The 20,000-nt window shown below is 47.4% G+C and overlaps 1 protein-coding gene across 6 annotated transcripts in view; it reads right to left on the bottom strand.

Moving 5' to 3' along the window:
* The window catches only part of LOC119579480 (forkhead box protein M1-like), a 112,629-nt gene that overhangs the window by 23,449 nt on the left and 69,180 nt on the right, over positions 1-20,000 (bottom strand). For all 6 annotated transcript variants that reach the window (XM_037927323.1, XM_037927324.1, XM_037927322.1 and 3 more), the window contains one exon: positions 6,633-7,407. In XM_037927323.1, the coding sequence (XP_037783251.1) occupies positions 6,633-7,403 (771 nt within the window). In that variant the 5' untranslated portion in view covers positions 7,404-7,407. The remainder of the gene's footprint in view (positions 1-6,632; positions 7,408-20,000) is intronic.

Raw genomic sequence — 20,000 nt, 5'->3', positions numbered from 1 at the left:
AATAAACACACACAAAAAAATGAGGGGAAACGAGCAGAGACAGTAGTAAGAAAAACACACGCAACAACAAACAGACAGACAAAGCAGCAAAGAGAAACGAGAATAAAAGACAGAGAAGGGAAAACGAGACGAGTGCGTGCGTGCAAGAGAGAGCCATAACCGTAAGAGCCCCTTATCCCCCCCCTTCCCCCCCTCCCCGCACAGCTTGCAACAGCCGGCCAGAGAGTGATCGAACTTCGACTCCGCGAAAATTACCTGTTTTACCGGACATTATAATCGGCAAGCGGGAACGCATGCACGTGCGAGGGGAGAGGCGGGGGTGGGGGAGGCTAGACGGGGGAGGGGAAAGAAGGGGGGAGAAGGGGAGAGAGAGGAGGGAGAGAGAGAGAGAGAGAGAGAGAGAGAGAGAAAGAGAGAGAGAAAGAGAGAAAGAGAGAGAGAAAGAAAGAAAGAAAGAAAGAAAGAGAGAAACATACACGGAAGAAGGGGGAGGAGACAGCAAAGGGCGAGAGAAGAAAAGAGGAGCAGAATATCGCGAGCGGGGAGAGAGAAGGCCCGAGACAAGGAAGGGAAGAGGTGCAGGGGCGAATGCTCGTATCGCTGTTAACGTGAAAAAGAAAAAAAAAAAGTCAGGCTGAAACACCGGCCTTATGACGTATAACAATATTGATTACACTAATGGCAACCAATGGCGACGATACCAAAAAAAAAAAAAAAAAAAAAAAAAAAAAAACATGACGGAGAAAACATGATAATTTCAACAACAACAATTAACTATACAGGAAGAGAGCGCATAAAAAATGAAGAGGGAAAATGACACCCACATAATAGATAAATAAAACAAAAATAACAATAAAACGTAAAACAGTGATAAGATAAAATAAAACCACCACAAAATCATAAAACACAAGCACAAAATAATAAAAAGCAACATTAGACAATAAGTCAAAATTATATAAAAACAAGAATACAAATTACCCCCCCCCCCCCCCCCCCCCCCCCTCTCCCGCACGTGACCCGGCCAACCCCTTTTTCCCAAAGTATAAACAATATATGAAGATGAAACGACTTTGTTAACACGCGGTCTTTTATGGGGAAATAAAAGTCGAAAATGTTTATACTCGAAAACGTTTCAGAATTCGGAGGGAACGTTTCCTACGTAAACATAAACAATAATGAAGGGTAATTGAAGGAAATTAATGAAAACAGACGAAATAAATAAAGACAAAGAGACAAAATAAATAAATAAATCAGTCACAGTCTCACAAAACTCATAAACGCTAAAAAAAAATTCGCTCTTTCCGCGATACTGCAACAGCAATTAGCAATATATATTACGAACCGACTAGCAAATTGATTCGAGTGCGAAAAAACAAGAAAATTCCTTTCCCAATTCCTCGGTCAGAGAAGCAACGCACGAACTTGCAAACTTAATGTATGAACAAGATATTGCATAATCACAGTGAGCAATTGCAGCAATGTGCAAGACATGTTAACACCCGAATCAAGGTATGCTAAAGACAAGGTCAAAGTTTATATATTACGAAGTTTACGTTTTATCCAAGTCAATTTTATGCTCGAGCGCAACATTAATGCAAGGAAGTTGGGAGTTGCAATTTGATAGAACGCTTATTGACTGCTGACAGGTTTAGTATACGGTTTTCCCCTATCTCTAACTCTCTCTCCCTCTCCCTCTCCCTCTCCATCTCTCTCTCTCTCTCTCTCTCTCTCTCCCCCTCTCTCTCTCTCTCTCTCTCTCTCTCTCTCTCTCTCTCTCTCTCTCTCTCTCTCTTCTCTCTCCATTCCCCCTCCACCCACTCGCCCCCCACTCCCCAGACGCACCTTAATTGACCAGGTTAATGAATCACACATGGACGGGTGAGTAAAATGCAAATGAATGATGCATGAATGAATTTAATGAATGGCATCATCACGGGCATTCGCGAGATAGAGAGAGAGAGAGGGAGAGAGGGGAGAGGGAGAGAAGGAGAGAGAGAGAGAGAGAGAGAGAGAGAGAGAGAGAGAGAGAGAGAGAGAGAGAGAGAGAGAGAGAGAGAGAGAGAGAGAGAGAGAGAGAGAGAGAGAGAGAGAGAATTACTATATAAATAAATAAACAAGTCAACGCAGACTCAGACACGCACAGACACACACACACACACACACACACACACACACACACACACACACACACACACACTAAACGCGACAGGTCAATCTGGAATCCTAAACGAGGGATTCCAAAGGCTCATAAATCCTACGACGACACTTGGGTCCTGAAGGATAAGAGAGGGGAGGGAGGGGAGGGAGGGGAGGGAGGGGAGGGAGGGGAGGGAGGTGGAGATGGATAACCTCAGTAGGTGCGAAGAGGAGCGGAGGTGAGAGGAGGGGATAGGAGGGGAGGGGACGGAAGGAGAGAGGAGTGGAGGGGTGGAGATGGAATAAGAGGGGAGGAGGAGAATGGAGAGAGTGAGAGAGAGAGAGAGAGAGAGAGAGAGAGAGAGAGAGAGAGAGAGAGAGAGAGAGAGAGAGAGAGAGAGAGAGAGAGGAGAGAGAAGAAAGAGAGAGAAAGAGAGAAAGAGAGAAAGAGAGAAAGAGAAGAGAGAGAGAGAGAGAGAGAGAGAGAGAGAGAGAGAGAGAGAGAGAGGAGGGGATGTGGATAGGAGGGGGATTGGGGAAATACGCAGGAGGAAGGGGGAGGGGGTGGGGAGGGAGGATGGTCTTCAAGGTGATGAGGAATGCATTACAGCGTTGGCTGCATTCCTCGGGCGAAGGCCATTGCAAACGAAATTGAAGAATAGACAGAGGAATGTAAAAAAAAAAAAAAAAAAAAAGTATGTATATGCCTGTGAGCATTTTTCGTGTGTCCGCGTGGGTGTGCGCCTGTGCGTGCGCGTTTAATACATAGGCATACACGCGCACTAATGTTATGTGGGTGTCGGTGAAGGGAGGTAGAGCAGCGGCTTAACCTGGGAATGGCGATGGAGGGAGGGAGGGAGGGAGGGAGGGAGGGAGGGAGGGAGGGAGGGAGGGAGGGAGGGAGAGAGAGAGAGGAGAGAGAGAGGAGAGGAGAGAGAGAAAAAGAGAAAGAAAAAGAGAGAGAAAAAAAGAGAGAGAGAGAGAGAAAGAGAGAGAGAGAGAGAGAGAGAGAGAGAGAGAGAGAGAGAGAGAGAGAGAGAGAGAGAGAGAGAGGAGAGAAAGAGAGAAAAAGAGAAAGAGAAAAGAGAGAGAGAGAGAGAGAGAGAGAGAGAGAGAGAGAGAGAGAGAGAGAGAGAGAAAGAGAAAGTGAAGGAAAGGAAAGGAGAGAAAGAGAAAGAGAGAAAGAGAGAGAGAGAGAAAGTGAAGGAAAGGAAAAGAGAGAAAGAAAAATGGGGTCGCAAGATGGACAGATATCCAGACATGCAGATAGATAATCAGATCATAATGGACTATAAACGAAATAAAAAAAGGAAACATTTTACTCTATTACAGAAACACGAGATATTTGTTCGACAAAAGGACAATTTTATTCAGTAAGTAATGAAGAACAATACGAAATACGGATAAATTAGGGAAAGAAATGCAAGTTTCCGATAAGAAAAAAACAACAACAAACACAAGAAACAAAATAAAGGCCTAAAAAATGAAAAAAAAAAGTGTACACAAACAAGAAGAGGAAAACTCGCGAGGAAAACGCTTCACCTCACAGTCCATATTCGTGGCAACGAGTATCTCTTATCGCTCAAAACCTCTTATCACTCGAGAGCTTCTTACACACAGGGAGACGGATACACACGCACACGCTGACGCACACGCTCACAGCCTCCACCACAATTATACGCACACCTACACACCTACACCTACACAGACACACACACACACACACACACACACACACAGAAACACACACACACAGAAACACACACACACACACACACAAACACACACACACACACACACACACACACACACACACACACACACACACACACACACACACACACACACACACACACACACACACACACAGAAACACACACACACACACACACACACACACACACAAAACACACACACACACACACACACACACACACACACAGAAACACACACACACACACACACACACACACAGAAACACACACACACACACACACACACTCACATCCTAACGTTCTCTCTCTACCTCCGTGTTTACCTGCCTAATCTACCACTCGCGCTCTCCTCTCCCCTCCTCCTCTCTTTCCTTCTTATTCTCTCTTTTCCTTTCTGTCCCCCTTCTCATTGCCTTTGTCCTGTATCTATTTCTGACTCTTGTCATTCTCCTTCACATTCTCCTACTCTCGCTCTCTTCTTCTCTTCCTCCTCTTCCTCCGCCGGTGTCCGTCCTCCACATCTCCCCTTCTCTATCTTTTTATTTTCATGTTTCTTTATTCCCTATTACTCCCCCTTCCCCTTCAGTTCCCTGCTTCCCCCCTCCCCGCCCCCCTCTTCGCCCTCATCTTCCTACTCCATCCATACCTCTATTATCCTCCCCCCCCTCCCCACTCCCCTATCCCCCTCATCACCTTCTCTCTTCACCGCCATCATCGTCTTCCTCATCATCACCATCATCATCGTCATCACCATCCTTTCCCCCAAATCCAAACTCGATGACTAATAATTTACTCTCCCCTCCAAAAACCCCATCCTTATCAGCGTTACTTTCATCACCATCACCATTACCATGCCAGCCCTACCCCTTATCATCACCATTATCATACCCATCGAAACAACATCACCATCATTCAGTGTAAAGCCCCCGAGAATCACCATCATCACTATCACCACCACCATACCCGCCCCAACCCCGTCCTCGCCATTACCATTACCATTACCATCGTCATCCCCCCAACCAACCACCGAAACCCCACCCTTATCCCTTCCCCCTCGCCAGGTAACCCCCCTCCCCCCTCCCCTTCCCCCTCGACAGGTAACCCCCCTCCCCTCCCCTCCCCCTCGCCAGGTAACCCCCCTCCCCCCTCCCCTTCCCCCTCGACAGGTAACCCCCCTCCCCTCCCTTTCCCCCTCGACAGGTAACCCTCCACCCCCCCTCCCCTTCCCCCCGCCGGCTGGGACCCTCCAGAGGCGACCAATCGGAAGCGTCAATTTACCGGTCCCTCGACGATGATTGGTCGTCTATCGATGTGCATACCTTGTGGAGTAGACACACCCACACACGCACACGCACACGCAGACACAGACACTTACACGCTTCCTCCTTACTTACACACACAGACCCTTACGCTCTTCCTCTGCTTACTTACATACGCACACACTTACGCTTTTCCTCCTTACTTACACACACAGACACTTACGCGCTTCCTCCTTACACACACACACACCCTTACGCGCTTCCTCCGCTTACTTACATACGCACACACTTTGCTGTCAGCGTGGCCCGTCCTATTGTTCTGACTTTTCCCTTTCCCTTCTCTTCGCTTTTCTTTACTCACTTCATGTATACTTTCCTGTTCTTTTTTATTCGTTTTTTCTTCTTTACTATTCTTCCCTTTACTTTCTTTCTTCAACTCATGTCCGTTCTCTTCCCTTCCCTCTATTCTTTTTATTCTATTTCCATTCCTTTCCAATTCCTTTCCACCAATTCTCTCCATTCCTTCCATTTTTTTTCCCTCCCTTTCATTCCTTCCATCTTTTCCCCTCTATTTCATTCCTTCCACTGATCCTCTTTGCATCCTCACACTTCTCTCCACTTCTTCTCCCTTTCCTCTTCTCTCCCTTCTCCTCAGCTCTCTTCCCTTTCCTCTCCTTTCTTCTCATCCCTTCCCTTCCTTTCTCTTCCGTCTCCTCTCGCTTCTCCTCAGTTATCTCCCCATTTCTCTCCCCCTTTCCTTCCCTTCCCCTCTCCCCCCCTTCCCTTCCCCCTTCATTCCTTCCCGTTCTTTTCGTTCCCTCCTCTACCCTTGCCTCTCTCTCCCTCCGAACGCACGACAAAGTGATGCGCATTATGTACTTTATTGCCATCACTTTTTCGCTGGCTTCTCCCTTTTATCCTCGTTCTCGTCTCGTGGACTGGGGGAGAAAGGCAAACGAGAGAGGACTGGGAACAGCATGGGTTGGGCGGAGAGAGGGAAGGAGAGGAGGCGAGAGGAGGGGAGAGGGAAGGAGAGGAGGCGGGAGGAGGCGAGAGGAGAGGAGAGGAGGGGGAGAGAGACGGAAAGAGGAGAGGAGAGGAGGAAGAGAGAGGCGGAAAGAGGAGAGGAGAGGAGGAGGAGAGAGACGGAAAGAGGAGAGGAGAGGAGGAGGAGAGAGACGGAAAGAGGAGAGGAGAGGAGAGGAAAGAAGAAGAGTGAGACGGATTAGGAGAGGAGAGGAGAAGATGGAAGAGGAAGACCGAAAGAAATATAAAAGAAAGGAGAAAGAAGGAAGGAAAAGAGAGAGGAGAAAGACGAGCAGAGGCGGAAAGCTGAAGGAAAGAAGAGAGAAGAAAGAAAAAAAGAATAAGCAGAAAGAACGAGGAGGGCGGAGCAAGCGGGGGCGGAAAGAGGCGTGGCAGAAGCGAGGAGAAAGAGTAAGCAAGGACAGAGAGAGGAAGGAAAGGAGAGAGAAAGGACAGATGGCAACAAAACAGAGAGCGCAAACGCCCACGTTCTCACCTTGCCGGCCGCCCTCGCCGCCTGCAGAATGATGGGCGTGGCGGTGGAGAGAATGGTGGGCGGCCTCCTTGGGGGCGGTGGGGGCGCCTGGGGGTTCGCGGGCGTGTGGGAGGAGTGTAGGAGCGCGGTGTGGGCGTGCGCGGTGGCCGTGGCGGCTGTGGAAGCGGGGGCGGCCTGCAGGAACACGTGGTGCAGGATGGGCGTGGCGTAGGACACGGCGAGCGTGCGCACCACCTCGGCGCCCTCGACCAGCGTAGCCGTGCCCGCCTGGCCGTCCACGATGGCCGTCACGCCCTCGGCCGCCACCACGCCGCCTTCGCCGCCCTCCACCGTCACCGTGAGGCGCTGTGCGGGCGGCAGCGAGCGCGGCCGCAGCACCGTCGTGGTCCCGTCGGCCGCCTCCAGCACCGTCGCGCCGTCCTCGCGGCTGTACAGCGTCGTGGCGCCGCCGCCGCCCACCACCACCACCTCGCCGCCGCCGCCCGCGCCAGCGGACTCCTCCTCACCCTCCTCCTCCTCTTCCTCGCCCATTTCCTCCTCCTCCTCCTCTTCCTCTTCGTCTTCTTCCTCCTCCTCCTCCTCCTCCTCTTCTTCCTCTTCCTCCTCCTCCTCCTCCTCCTCCTCTGCCTCGTGGGTCAAGTGCTGGTGGTCCTGAGGATGCTTCTCGTGGTGGTGGTGCAGCCACGCCTGTCGCACCGCGGGCGCGCGGGCGGCCTCGCCTCCCACGCCGCCTTCTCCGCGCACCTCCGCTCCGCCGCCCTCACTCATCATCACACTGGAACGAAAAAAACGTCAGTCAGTCATGCTGGTTGCAATCGCCAACGCCAGTTCCCTTCTCATGCAATCACTTATGATCTCAGCCTCAATCACGAGCATCACCTTTCCATTATCACCATAACATTACAGTTCTCGTAATCAACAGAAGAACACTAATTACAATAGTAATAACTATAATATAAAAAAGGATAATAATAATAAAAATAATTAATAATCAATATAATAATAATAATAATAATAATAATAATAATAATAACAAATAACAACAATAATAATAATAACAACAAAAGCAAAAACAACAATAAAAATTATAATAATAATGATAATAGTAATAGTAATAATAATAATAATAATAATAATGGTAGTAGTAGTATAAATAATAAAATAATCATAACAATAATAATAACAGTAACATTAATAATAACATCTAAAAATAACAACACCAATAATAATAATAATAATAATAATAATAATAATAATAATAATAATAATAATAATAACAACAACAGTAATAATAACAACAACAACTATTTCCATATCAATAATAATTAATAAAAACAATTAATGATACTACTACTACTACTACTACTACTGCTAACAACAACAACAGTAATAGAAACAAGAAAAAAATAACAATAATAATAAGACAATGCTAATGACGACCACCTACAACGAACGGTGCTTCCGACGCCCCTACCTCCGCGAGTGCTCTCGTAACTCCACCTACAACACCTCCTCCTCTCCCTCCCTCCTCCCCTCCCCACCCCCTCAACAACCACACTCCTCCTCGCAACAACACTCGGGTGACAAATTAACGAAGGGCAAACACAGCAGCGGACGCGGCTACGACACTAATGTCACGTTGCGGCTGTAATTACCGTCGGGAACATTTGTCAGTGACACGACGTCCGTCTCCGAAGTCTGGCACTAATGAAGCGACAGGCCCTTGCACGTCTCTGCGTACATGCATGCAACGCAGGCAAGAAGGCACGCGGCGACGGGCGTTCAAATACGCATACCTATTAACAAAGGTGCATAAACACGCATACGCTCATGGATACGGATATTTACGGCATAAATACAAACCTCACATGGAAACAGACTGACAGACACAAAAATATGTCCATCGAAACTATCAGCGCAGAAAAAAAAAACAGCGGAGGTTTAGTGAAAGGCGAGACTACAGTTTCAAAATCATACTTGATCTGTTGTATTCCACTTTTAACAATTCTTTTACTATATAGTGGTTTTTTTTTTCCTTTTGGTGTCTTCAATGTCACTAGCACACAAACACAATCTCTCTCTCTCTCTCTCATTCACACACACACACACACACACACACACACACACACACACACACACACACACACACACACACACACACACACACACACACACACACACACACACACTAGTCGCGCACGCATACCAACACATGATCCGCGAGTGTACTAAGGGCCGCAAGCACGTCAACACAAGCAACATCCGACACGTATTCCCTTCACTGGGTCGCAGAAGGCAAAATCACTGCCCGCGAAGGACGACGGTGATAATAATGGTGATGATGAAGATGACGGTGGTGATGGTAACAATGGTGACAAATGACAAAAGGGAAGGTGCATGATACACAGAACGAGAGATAAAGCGAGAAGCGCCGAGGGAGATGCGAATGAGAGAAAGGGGAGGAGGATGGGCGCGGGTGATAAACGCCTTGTTCCCGACGGGCGTGAGCCACGCTGACGAAGGCACGGCCTGGTGAGAGTGCTGTATGAGGGGCGTGGTGCCTTCGGTACGTACGGTAACACAGCGGCGGCGGCAGCAACAGCAGTCCTGCAGGTATGGGCGTTGAAGCCCGTGTGCTGCAGGCGGAGGTGGGCGGCCCCGCGACTCCAGTGGGCGTGCTGCCACATGGCCTCGGCACTGTCACCTTGCCTCTTCTCTCCCGGCCGCCCGTGAATCGCGTCGCCCGCCCGAGTAACGCAAGGACAGCTGCGTGGGGCGAGACAGGTGTGGGCGGTGGGCGGAAACACGTGTGCGAGGAGTGCAGGTGCGAGGCCGTGTGGCGCTCGCGCTGCCTGGGCGACGGCGTCCCGGGTTGCCTGGCAACGTGTAAACAACATGGCCCGTGCGCCGTAAGGGTCACATTTCCGCGCCCCGCCGCCGGCCCCAGGGGATCTTCCCGCCCGCTTTCTCGGCCAAAGGCTTCTGTCGCGCGCCCACAGGGACCGAGGGCGGCTTACGCACTCCTCGGCTACGAGCGGGCATCCCCACGAAGCTCACACGGTTGCCCGACGCCCAAGGGGTAGGAGCCCCGACAGGGTTTCGTCGCGCGTGAAGCAGGCGATAGTAGTCCGGAGCGACGCCGGGCGAGCAGCGGGCGCAGCTGTACTACATCCGTACACACGCGCACACACGCACATAAGCCTGAGCGGGGAATATGAACCAGTTAATCTACAGGACTTTACCTACTCCCACAGAGGGCAAACAGCGCCGAAACAACAGGGAAAAGCAAGAGAGCTATCACTCTCGCCTCGGCTGGCCATCCGCAGTTTTTGTTCGGGGAGGGGGGGGGGGCGGCGACAACTGTCACGAACCCCTTATAATTGTCGCGTCTAAATTAAGACAAATCATTTAATGCTAAGTAGTGTTTCAAACTGCACTTTCCTCTCGACTTAAAAAGACTATCATTAATTTCCCTCTCTCCGCTTACCTTCTTCACTTACTTGAAGTGTTTAACAAATAATTTGGTTCTGAATGCAATCAATGATTCAGCCAAAATAGAAAAATGAATGAAATATATACATAGAAACACAAACATACAAACGCGCATATGCGCGCGACACACACACATGCACATATACAGAGAGATAAGGAGACAGAGATAGAGAAAAAGATAGATAGAGAGAGAGAGAAGGGGGGGCGAGCAAGAAAGAGAGGAGAGAGAGAGAGAGAGAGAGAGAGAGAGAGAGAGAGAGAGAGAGAGAGAGAGGAGAGAGGAGAGAGGAGAGAGGAGAGAGGAGAGGAGAGGAGAGGAGAGGAGAGGAGGAGGAGAGGAGAGGAGAGGGGAGAGAAAGGAGAGAGAGAGGAGAGGGAGGGGAGGGCGAAAAAGAACGAGAGGAGAGATGGAGAGATAGAAAGATATAGAGATAGAGAGCCCACTCGCCACTCACCAAGAAAAGACCACTCGTCGGAACGGACACACCAGGCTGCGTTTAGACCCCCCCCCCCCCAAGGAACTCTCGCTCTCTGGCTGCGAGCGACGAGTAGCGTATTGAACGACCGAGCTCTCCACTTTCATTATGAATAATTACTGGTGATTGGGTCGCCTCTTATTCCTCGCCCTTCCCCTCCCTTCTCCCTACCCCTTCCCCTTCCCTTAACCCGAAGTCTCTATACCCTCTCCCCCTTCCTCTTCCTCCCCTCTCCAATGCCCCCTCCACTTTCCCTCCCCATTTCCCCCTCCCTCTCCATCCCCCTCCTCTTCCCCTCCCCCAATTTCGTCTTTTGCCTTCTTTTCAAAGGCTTTGTTGCGTTTTCTGTAAACAATATCATTTTCAAAATCAACATCATCAATACTATCATTACTACTATCATTATTCTTGTCATTATTACTATTATAACTCGTATTATTTCTATTAGTGTAATTATCATTACAATAACTGCAGGGGAAGTAATAATTGAAGCATGATAATGATAATGACAAATCCACATAAAACAATAGTGCAGAAAAAGAGATAGAGAAAAAAGGATTATGAATACAAATATAATAAGGAGAAAACGAATAAAAAATAAGAAAGAAAGAAAACGAAGAAGACGAAGATGCCGAAGCAGAAGGGGAAAAAAGAAGAAAACTCTACGGGCCGTGGGTGCCACATTTCACTTACTTGTGATTTTTCTGTTTTTAGGCCTTATAGTCATTTAAAAAAGGAAACCATAGGCATAGAAAACAATGACGGAAAAGGGGGAGGGAGTGAGGCCAGGGAGTGGGGGAGGGAGAGAAGCAAAGGAAGAGGGAGAAGGGGAGTAGTAGAGGAGGAGAGGAGGGGATAGCAAAAGGGGAAGAGGGAGGGAGGGAGGGGGAAAGGCCGGGAGGGGGAAGGGGGAAAGACCAGGGAGGGAGAAGGGGGGGGAGGCAAAGGGAGAGGGGGAGAGGAGGGAGAGAGGAGGAGAGCTCTATATCTTGCGCTATCTCATGTCCACCGCCCGATATCCAGATAATGAATAAGTCGCCCCCTTCTCTCGTCTATGGGGACCTGTCTTTGTGTCTGTTCGGACGGCATGTGATTGAGGCGAGAGAAGGAGGGATGGGGAAGGGAGGGAAGGGAGGGAATGGGAGGGTTTGAAAGGGGAAAGAGGGGAGGGATGGGAGGGAGGGAGGGAGAAAGAGAGAAAGAGATAGATAGAGGGATAGATAGATAGAGAGAAATAAACAGACAGAGGGATAGAACTCGGGGAAAAAATCATAACCATCGACGAGAGACAAAACTCCAACCCCCCTAACCACCCCTCAACAAACCTCCTTCCCCTTTTAATTCGTCCCCTACCCTTGATAAAAAACAAAGGAAAAAAATATAAACCCAAACTAATAAATTACACATGAATTATAAAAAAAAAAACACTTTCTTCCCACTTGATTCGCCAGGACCAAACGAACCACCGAACCCCAGGAGAAAAAAAAAACTAAAAAAACAAACAGCAAAAACTTTTTTAGCACCATAAATCGCGGGGGACAAACGAGCCCACCTGTACAAAACGGTAATGAGGGGGGCGCGCAGGTAAACTTGACGCCCGGCCGGCATGCGACCCCGCCACGCCCGACACACAACGGCTCCTAAACTTGTTAAACGGAGAGTGGGCAGGAGGGGGGGAGGGGGGAGAAGGGGGGAGGAGGGAGAGCGCGTGGGGGAGGAGGGGAGAGAGCGTGGGGGAGGAGGGGAGAGGGCAAGGGGGAGGAAGGAAAATGGGAGAAAGTGATGATGATGATGATGATGTGTGTGTGTGTGTGTGTGTGTGTGTGTGTGTGTGTGTGTGTGTGTGTGTGTGTGTGTGTGTGTGTGTGTGTGTGTGTGTGTGTGTGTGTGCGTGCCTACCTAACCACTGGGTGGGCAAGCCTGCCTAAGTCAGTGCTGGTCCCAAGCCCGGATAAATAGAGAGAATGATTACCTAAAAGGTACCACCGGCACTCTCCGTGGAAAGGAACTGGGGACCCTACCACGTACTCACTCCAAGAGCATCACAACATGAAAACTACAATTAAGTATCATGCTGTGACCACGGCGGCTCAAACATGAGCCTATACCGTTGGAAAAAAAAGAAAAAGAAAAAAAGAAAGAAAAGAAAAGAAAAAAAAATATATGTATGTATGTATGTATGTATGTATGTATGTATGTGTGTGTGTGTGTGTGTGTGTATGTGTGTGTATGTGTGTGTATGTGTGTGTATGTGTGTGTGTGTGTGTGTGTGTGTGTGTGTGTGTGTGTGTGTGTGTGTGTGTGTGTGTGTGTGTGTGTGTGTGTGTGTGTGTGTGTGTGTGTGTGTGTGTAAGTATATATATATATGTGTACATACATACATATATATATATATATATATATATATATATATATATAAATATATATATATATATATATATATATATATATAAATATATACATATACATATATATATATGTGTATATGTGTGTTGTGTATTATATATATATATATATATATATATATATATATATATATATATATATATATATATATATGAATATATATGAATATATATGTATACACACACACACACACACACACACACACACACACACACACATATATATATATATACATATATATATATATATATATATATATATATATATATATATATATATATATATATAGAGAGAGAGAGAGAGAGAGAGAGAGAGAGAGAGAAGAGAGAAATCGAAATATGAGGGGGGGGGGGGTAAACAGTCAGGTTACGCGAGAGACGAATGAGAAACACGAGAAAAAGACTACTAAAGATAAAAAAAAGATAATACAAAGAAAGCGCGGGAGAACACGAGAAGGACCGAATCAAACCCGGAAACACAGACAAAAAAAAAAGAAAGAAAAAAAAAAAAAAAACGAAAGAAAAAAACAAGGAAAAGAAAGAAAGAGAAAGAAAGAAACAGACAAGCAGAAAGACAGACAGACAGACAGACGGCAAGCAGCGAAGTGGACAGAGTTAGAGAAATCAGGGCCGTGGCGTAATGTTGTGGCCGGTTGCCATAACACTCCATGAGATATTCATGCGGATACGACTATACAGTCATACACTCAGCCGGAGCGCCATCCACTTCGTCTACTTTTGCACTTATTTGCCATTTAGTTCATTCTCTCTCTCTCTCTCTCTCTCTCTCTCTCTCTCTCTCTCTCTCTCTCTCTCTCTCTCTCTCTCTCTCTCTCTCTCTCCCTCTCTCTCTCTCTCTCTCTCTCTTTTTACTTCGTCTTCCTTTTGCACTTATTTGCCTTTTCCCATTTATATAATTATCTCTCTCGCCATCCACTTCGTTTCCTTTCTGCATTAATTGCCTTTTCTCACTTATTTTCCTCTCTCTCTCTCTCTCTCTCTCTCTCTCTCTCTCTACTCCTACTTCAATCTCTCTCTCTCTCTCTCTCTCTCTCTCTCTCTCTCTCTCTCCCTCTCTCTCTTCCTACTTCCATCCTTCTCTCTCTCTCCCTCTCTATTCCTATTTCAATTTCCATTCCCGACGTTTCTTTCTCCTCCCCGCCTGGCACGAGCGACCGCCGTGGGACAAAAATGGCTAACGTGCCTCGGTCTTGCTTGTTTTCCGTCTACCGTAAGACCCGTTGCTTGTATTCACCAATTAATCTATTTTTAATGGAACTGCCTTTGTCCTTGTGTCCTTCCTTTAGTTCTGTTTCGTTGTCTGTGTCTCTGTGTCCCGCTTTGTTTGTTTGTTGTTTCTTGGCTGAACGTCTGTCTGTTGGTATTGTTTGGCTTCTGTTCATATCTCTCTATCTTCTGTCTTTTCTTTTTTCTCTTTCTTCTTCCTCTCTCTCTCTCTCACTCTCTATCTCCCTCTCACTCTCTATCTCCCTCTCTCTCTCTATCTCCCTCTCTCTCTATCTCCCTCTCTCTCCCTATCTCCCTCTCTCTCTCTATCTCCCTCTCTCTCTCTCCCTCTCCCTCTTCCTCTCTCTCTCCCTCTCCCTCTCCCTCTTCTCCCTGCCAAATATACTGATCCTCGGTTGTTTGCATATTTCAGAATACTTTTTAGACGACGTCCAATACACGTTGCGGGTCTCGCGGCCGGGGAGAAAACCTCCACTGAAGAACCAAAATCTGAATACGTTCTAGATCATGTTCCCTCCCTGGAAGGCAATGTCTCATTCGCCGATAAATCTATTGGAGGATTCCATTTTTACGAGAGCTGTCGCGCTATTCTGGGATAGGCGTTGCTATGGGTGTTCTTACTTTCACTCTCTCTTTATCTACTGTTTCTCCTTCGTTCTCTCTCTCTTTTTTTTACCTCTCCCTCTCTCCCTCCTTTCTCTCTCTCTCTCTCTCTCCCCCTCCCTCTCCCTCTCAACCCTTCTCTCTTTTTTCTATCTCCCTCTCTCTCGTTCTCCCTCCCACTCACTCTCACACACCCTCACTCAAATCTGTTTTCCCTATTAAACCATTCATCTATCCTCTCCCATTCCCTTTCTCCCGCCGTCCCCTCCCTCCCTCCCTCCCTTTGCAACCACGAGAGCAACAACAGGGTCCCGCGGCGAGCGTGGGTGTGCGTGCGAGAGATTAAAATGTCCAGAGCGAGCACGGACAAAGTTGTTCCCTTCCTCCCTCTTTCCTCCCTCCCTCCCTCCCTCTACCCAAACCCTTCTCCGCCTCCATTCCCACCCTATGTCCCTCGTTCCTCCCTCCCTCCCTCCCTCTTCCCAAACCCTTTCTCCGCCTCCCTTCCCACCCTCCCTTCCCACCCCTACCCCGCCTGACTTACCCTACCCGGTCCGTCCCACCATCCCTCCTCCCTCCCATCCCTCCTTCCTATCCTCTCCCCCCCCTTGCCCTCTCATCCTACCCTCCCTCTCCCCACTACCCCCCTCCCGAACAGGCCCATTATCAAACACGTGTCGGCGAAGTACCCCACCCCACCCCCCTACCCCCACCGCTTCCTCCCCCCTCCCCCCTCCCCCCTCCCCCCTCCCTCCGTGCGACATCTAATCGTTGATTGGTGGTTTACACAAAGGGCGGGGATAGGGGAAGGGGTTGGGAGAGGGGGAGGGGGGGGTTGGTAACTGATCAAGGGACGGAAGAAACAGGGAAAGAGAGAGAGATAAATAAAACGAGAGGACAGAGGAAAGGGGAGAGTGAGAGAGGATAGAGGAAAGGGGAGAGTGAGAGAACAAGAAAAATAGATAGATAGATAGATAGATAGATAGATGGAGAAAGTGAATGGGGAAAGAATAGAGAGGAATATACAAAAGGAGGTAAAAGGGAAAAGGAGATAAGCTGGAACCAAAAAGCAAAGGGAACAGGGAAAGAGGGAAAAAAGGAACCAGGTAAGAGTAAAGGGGAGAGGAAGGAAAAAAAAAGAAAAGGAAAATCAAAAGAGAGAAATGAAAATGTAAAGGAAATGAAAAGGAAAAGGGAAAGAGAAAGATAAAAGAAGAAATGGGATCCAGGAAACAGGAGAGGAGGAAACAAACAAAAGTGGAAAAAAATTAAAAATGGAGAAAAAAAAACAAGGAGAAAAGCGGGAGTGGGGAAGAAGACAAGGAAAGAGAACAGGAAAGATGATGAGAAAAAATGGGGGATGGAGGAATAATGAAAGAAAAGAGAAAGACGGGAAAAATTACAAATGAAAAGTCCGTAAAGGGAAAATAAAGTGACAGAGAGAGAGAGAGAGAGAGAGAGAGAGAGAGAGAGAGAGAGAGAGAGAGAGAGAGAGAGAGAGAGAGAGAGAGAGAGAGAGAGATGGGGGGGGGGAGGAAAAGGGGAAGGAGGAAGATAAAAAGAGAGAAAGAGAGAAAGAAAAACACAAACGGAACTTGGGGTTATATGCTCCATCTCCAGAAAGGATAGAGGATAGAGAATGATGATGATGAAGATGATAAAGAGGAGGGGGCAGATGAGGAAAGAAGAAGAAGAAGAAGAAGAAGAAGAAGAAGAAGAAGAAGAAGAAGAAGAAGAAGAAGAAAAAAAAAAAAAAAGAGGGGGGGATTCAACACCGCAATGCCCCCCCCCCCCCCCAACCCCCCGCATCGCGCGGAGGCTCCGGCCGCTGGAGAGCTGTTGTCGCGGACACCGGTAAGTGGCTCGGCTTGATCAGGTTTACTTCCGATAATCAATAAAACCGCAACAATTTGCCGGCCGCCGCGATGATCAGCTGCGTATATACCTGTTATCCGCTCTATCTCTCTCTCTCCCTTCCTATGTTTTTTTTTTTATTTATTTATTTTTATTTTTATTTTATTTTTTTATATATTTTTTTTATTTAGCATCATTCTCTCAAACTCCTTCTCCCCCCCCTTCTCTCTCTCTCTCTCTCTCTCTCTCTCTCACTCTCTCATTCTCCCTTCCTCTTCTCCATTTCTCTTCCTCCCTTCATTTCTCTTTATCCCTTTCCTCCCTTCCGCATCCTCTTTCTAGTCCCTTACCTTCTCCCTCTCTTCTCTTCTCTTCTCTTCTGTTTCCTCCGCACCGACAAGCAACTCACCTGGAAATAAGAGAAAGAGAAAAAAAAACGAATTAAAAATTACGCAAAGACAACTTATAACTTATTCAATAAACTTTCCCCGCCGACTAAGTTATCCGAGGTGTCATGTCAATGCAAGAATAATGAAAAAAACACATATATTAATAGAAAGAGAGCGAAAAAAAGTGAAAATAAGAGCGTCGCTTCATTCAAACTTCCATTCCATGTCCGGAGGTGTCACGTCAAGGAGGAGGAGGAGAAGGAGGAGGAGGAAAGGAGGAGGAGGAGAAAAAAAAAAAAAAAAAACATACATACATTAATCAAGCGAAAGACCGAGCGATCTTACTTTTTATTTTCTTTCCAATTCTGAAACAAAAGCGTCACTTCATTCAGAACCGTAATCCTTGCCCTGTTACCCGCGGATTATTATCATTAGGCGTCACGAAGACCCTCCCTTCGACAGCGGACCGGTGACGTTTCAGAATGAGCAACGCGGGGCGGGGTTGCGCGCGGGAGCGCACGCACACGCACACGCACACGCACACACCCCCACCCCGGGGGGGGGGGGCGCGGAAGGGGATTGTGTGTGTGTATGAGTATATGTATGAACGTATATATGTAGAAGGGAATGTGGGAGGAGGAAAGGGAGACGGGGAGGAAGATTGATACTTAAAGGGAGAGGGCCTATATAATATATATGTATATATGTATATATGTATATATATATATATATATATATATATATATATATATATATATATATATATATATAATATATATATATATATATATATATATATATATATATATATATATATATATATATATATATGTATGTATGTATACATGTGTATATATATATTTATGTATGCAGGTATGTATGTGTGGGTACATGTACACAATACACGTTCACACACGCACACATACAGATAGACAGAGAAACACACACACACACACACACACACACACACACACACACACACACACACACACACACACGACAGCGTTAGGAAGTGGCGTGTCAATAGCAAAACAGCAAAGAGTGCATAATCACTAGCTTTGCAAACGCGACGTGTGCCGCAATACGAGTGCATGAAGGACGTATAAAGGGGGAGCGGGGGAGGGGTAAGGAGAGGGAAGAGGGGAGAGGGAAGAGGGGAGAGGGGAAGAGGGGAGAGGGAAGAGGGGAGTGGGGAGAGGGGAAGCGAGAGGGGAATGGGGAGTGGGCAGGAGAGCGGGGAAGGGAAGGGGAGAGGAAATTGAGGAAGACGGTGCAGCGGCGTGTGATACGGAAGAGAGAAGAGGAAGAGGAGAAAGGGAAGGCATGGGAGAAGGAAGAGAGGAAGATGGAAAAGGGACGAGAGAAAGAGGAATACGAGGAGAGAGGGAGGGATAGGGATAGAGAAAGGAATAGGGAGGTAAGGAAGAGAAAGGGTGAAGGAGAGGTGAAAGGGAGAGAAAAAAAAATGAGAGGGAAAGGAAGGAGAAAGTGGGAATGGGGAGAAAGTGGGGAAAGAGGGAGAGGAAGAACCAGAAGAACAAGAGGAAGGTAGGAGAAAGGGAGGGAATACATATGAAAAATTTATACAAACATGAATAAATATAATACACATAATGTGTGTGTGTGTGTGTGTGTGTGTGTGTGTGTGTGTGTGTGTGTCTTTGTGTGTGTGTGTGTCTTTGTGTGTGTGTGTGTCTTTGTGTGTGTGTGTGTCTTTGTGTGTGTGTGTGTCTTTGTGTGTGTGTGTGTCTTTGTGTGTGTGTGTGTCTTTGTGTGTGTGTGTGTCTTTGTGTGTGTGTGTGTGTGTCTTTGGTGTGTGTGTGTGTGCTGGTGTGTGTGTGTCTTGTGTGTGTGTGTTGTGTGTGTTGTGTGTTGTGTGGGGTGGAGGTGTATGTGGTGGAGAGAGAGAGAGAGAGAGAGAGAGAGAGAGAGAGAGAGAGAGAGAGGAGAGAGAGAGAGAGAGAGAGAGAGAGAGAGAGAGAGAGAGAGAGAGAAGAGAAGAGAGAGAGAGAGAGAGAGAGAGAGAGAGAGAGAGAGGAGAGAGGAGGAGAGAGAGAGAGAGAGAGAGAGAGAGAGAGAGAGAGAGAGAGAGAGAGAGAGAGAGGAGAGAACAACAAAACACCAGCAGAGCGACTGAGAGAGAGAGACCAGAGAGAAGAAGAGAGGCTAAAAAACGAGTGCAGGCTCTACTTAATGTTTATAGAAGTATCACGCCTGCGAAACACTGATTTTTTTTTACTCACTCTCTCTCTTTCTCTTCCTCCTTCCTCATACTCTCACGCCCCCTCCTCCCCCCACTCCCTCTCTCTCTTCCTCGTTTTTACTCTCCCTTTCTTCTAATCTCTCTCTCCTTTTACCATCACCTCCTCCACCCTCTTCCCTCTTATTCCCTCTCTGTCTCTCTCTGACCTCTCCCGTGACCTCGCTTTTAAATCAAACAAGGGGCCAGGTGTCGCCGGCGAAGAAGGTCGCAAAGCCGTTCCTTCGTGATGACCTTTGGCGAGCGAAAGACGGCGCACCTAAGGTTATTTTCGATTAAGATAAGAGATTCACACGCGTATAAATCTGCACACGAAGTATGATGACAAGCATGTATAGAAATATAAACACATACAGGTACACCCACGGAGACAACTTCTGATAAAGTTAAGCGTTTTTCTGTGACGAAATGAAACAACACTGTTACCCTTATCACCGTGCTTGGGTCCATAAACGCATGCCGATTCCCATACGCAAACACAACCAAACAAGAAAACACACACACACACACAAGCGCGCGTGAGTCAGGTTCAAACCACGAACATTCCTGGCACATAAGGAAAGCCTGGTGGGGAGGGGAGGGGAGGGGAGGGGAGGAGGGGGGGTTAGAATGTGGGCATGACATACCCCTTCCTCGAAGCA

The sequence above is a fragment of the Penaeus monodon genome, chromosome 12 (assembly GCF_015228065.2).
Source record: "Penaeus monodon isolate SGIC_2016 chromosome 12, NSTDA_Pmon_1, whole genome shotgun sequence".
Classification (NCBI taxonomy): domain Eukaryota; kingdom Metazoa; phylum Arthropoda; class Malacostraca; order Decapoda; family Penaeidae; genus Penaeus; species Penaeus monodon.
The sequence above is the reverse complement of the archived record's forward strand: the minus strand, read 5'-3'. Positions and strand labels throughout refer to the sequence as shown.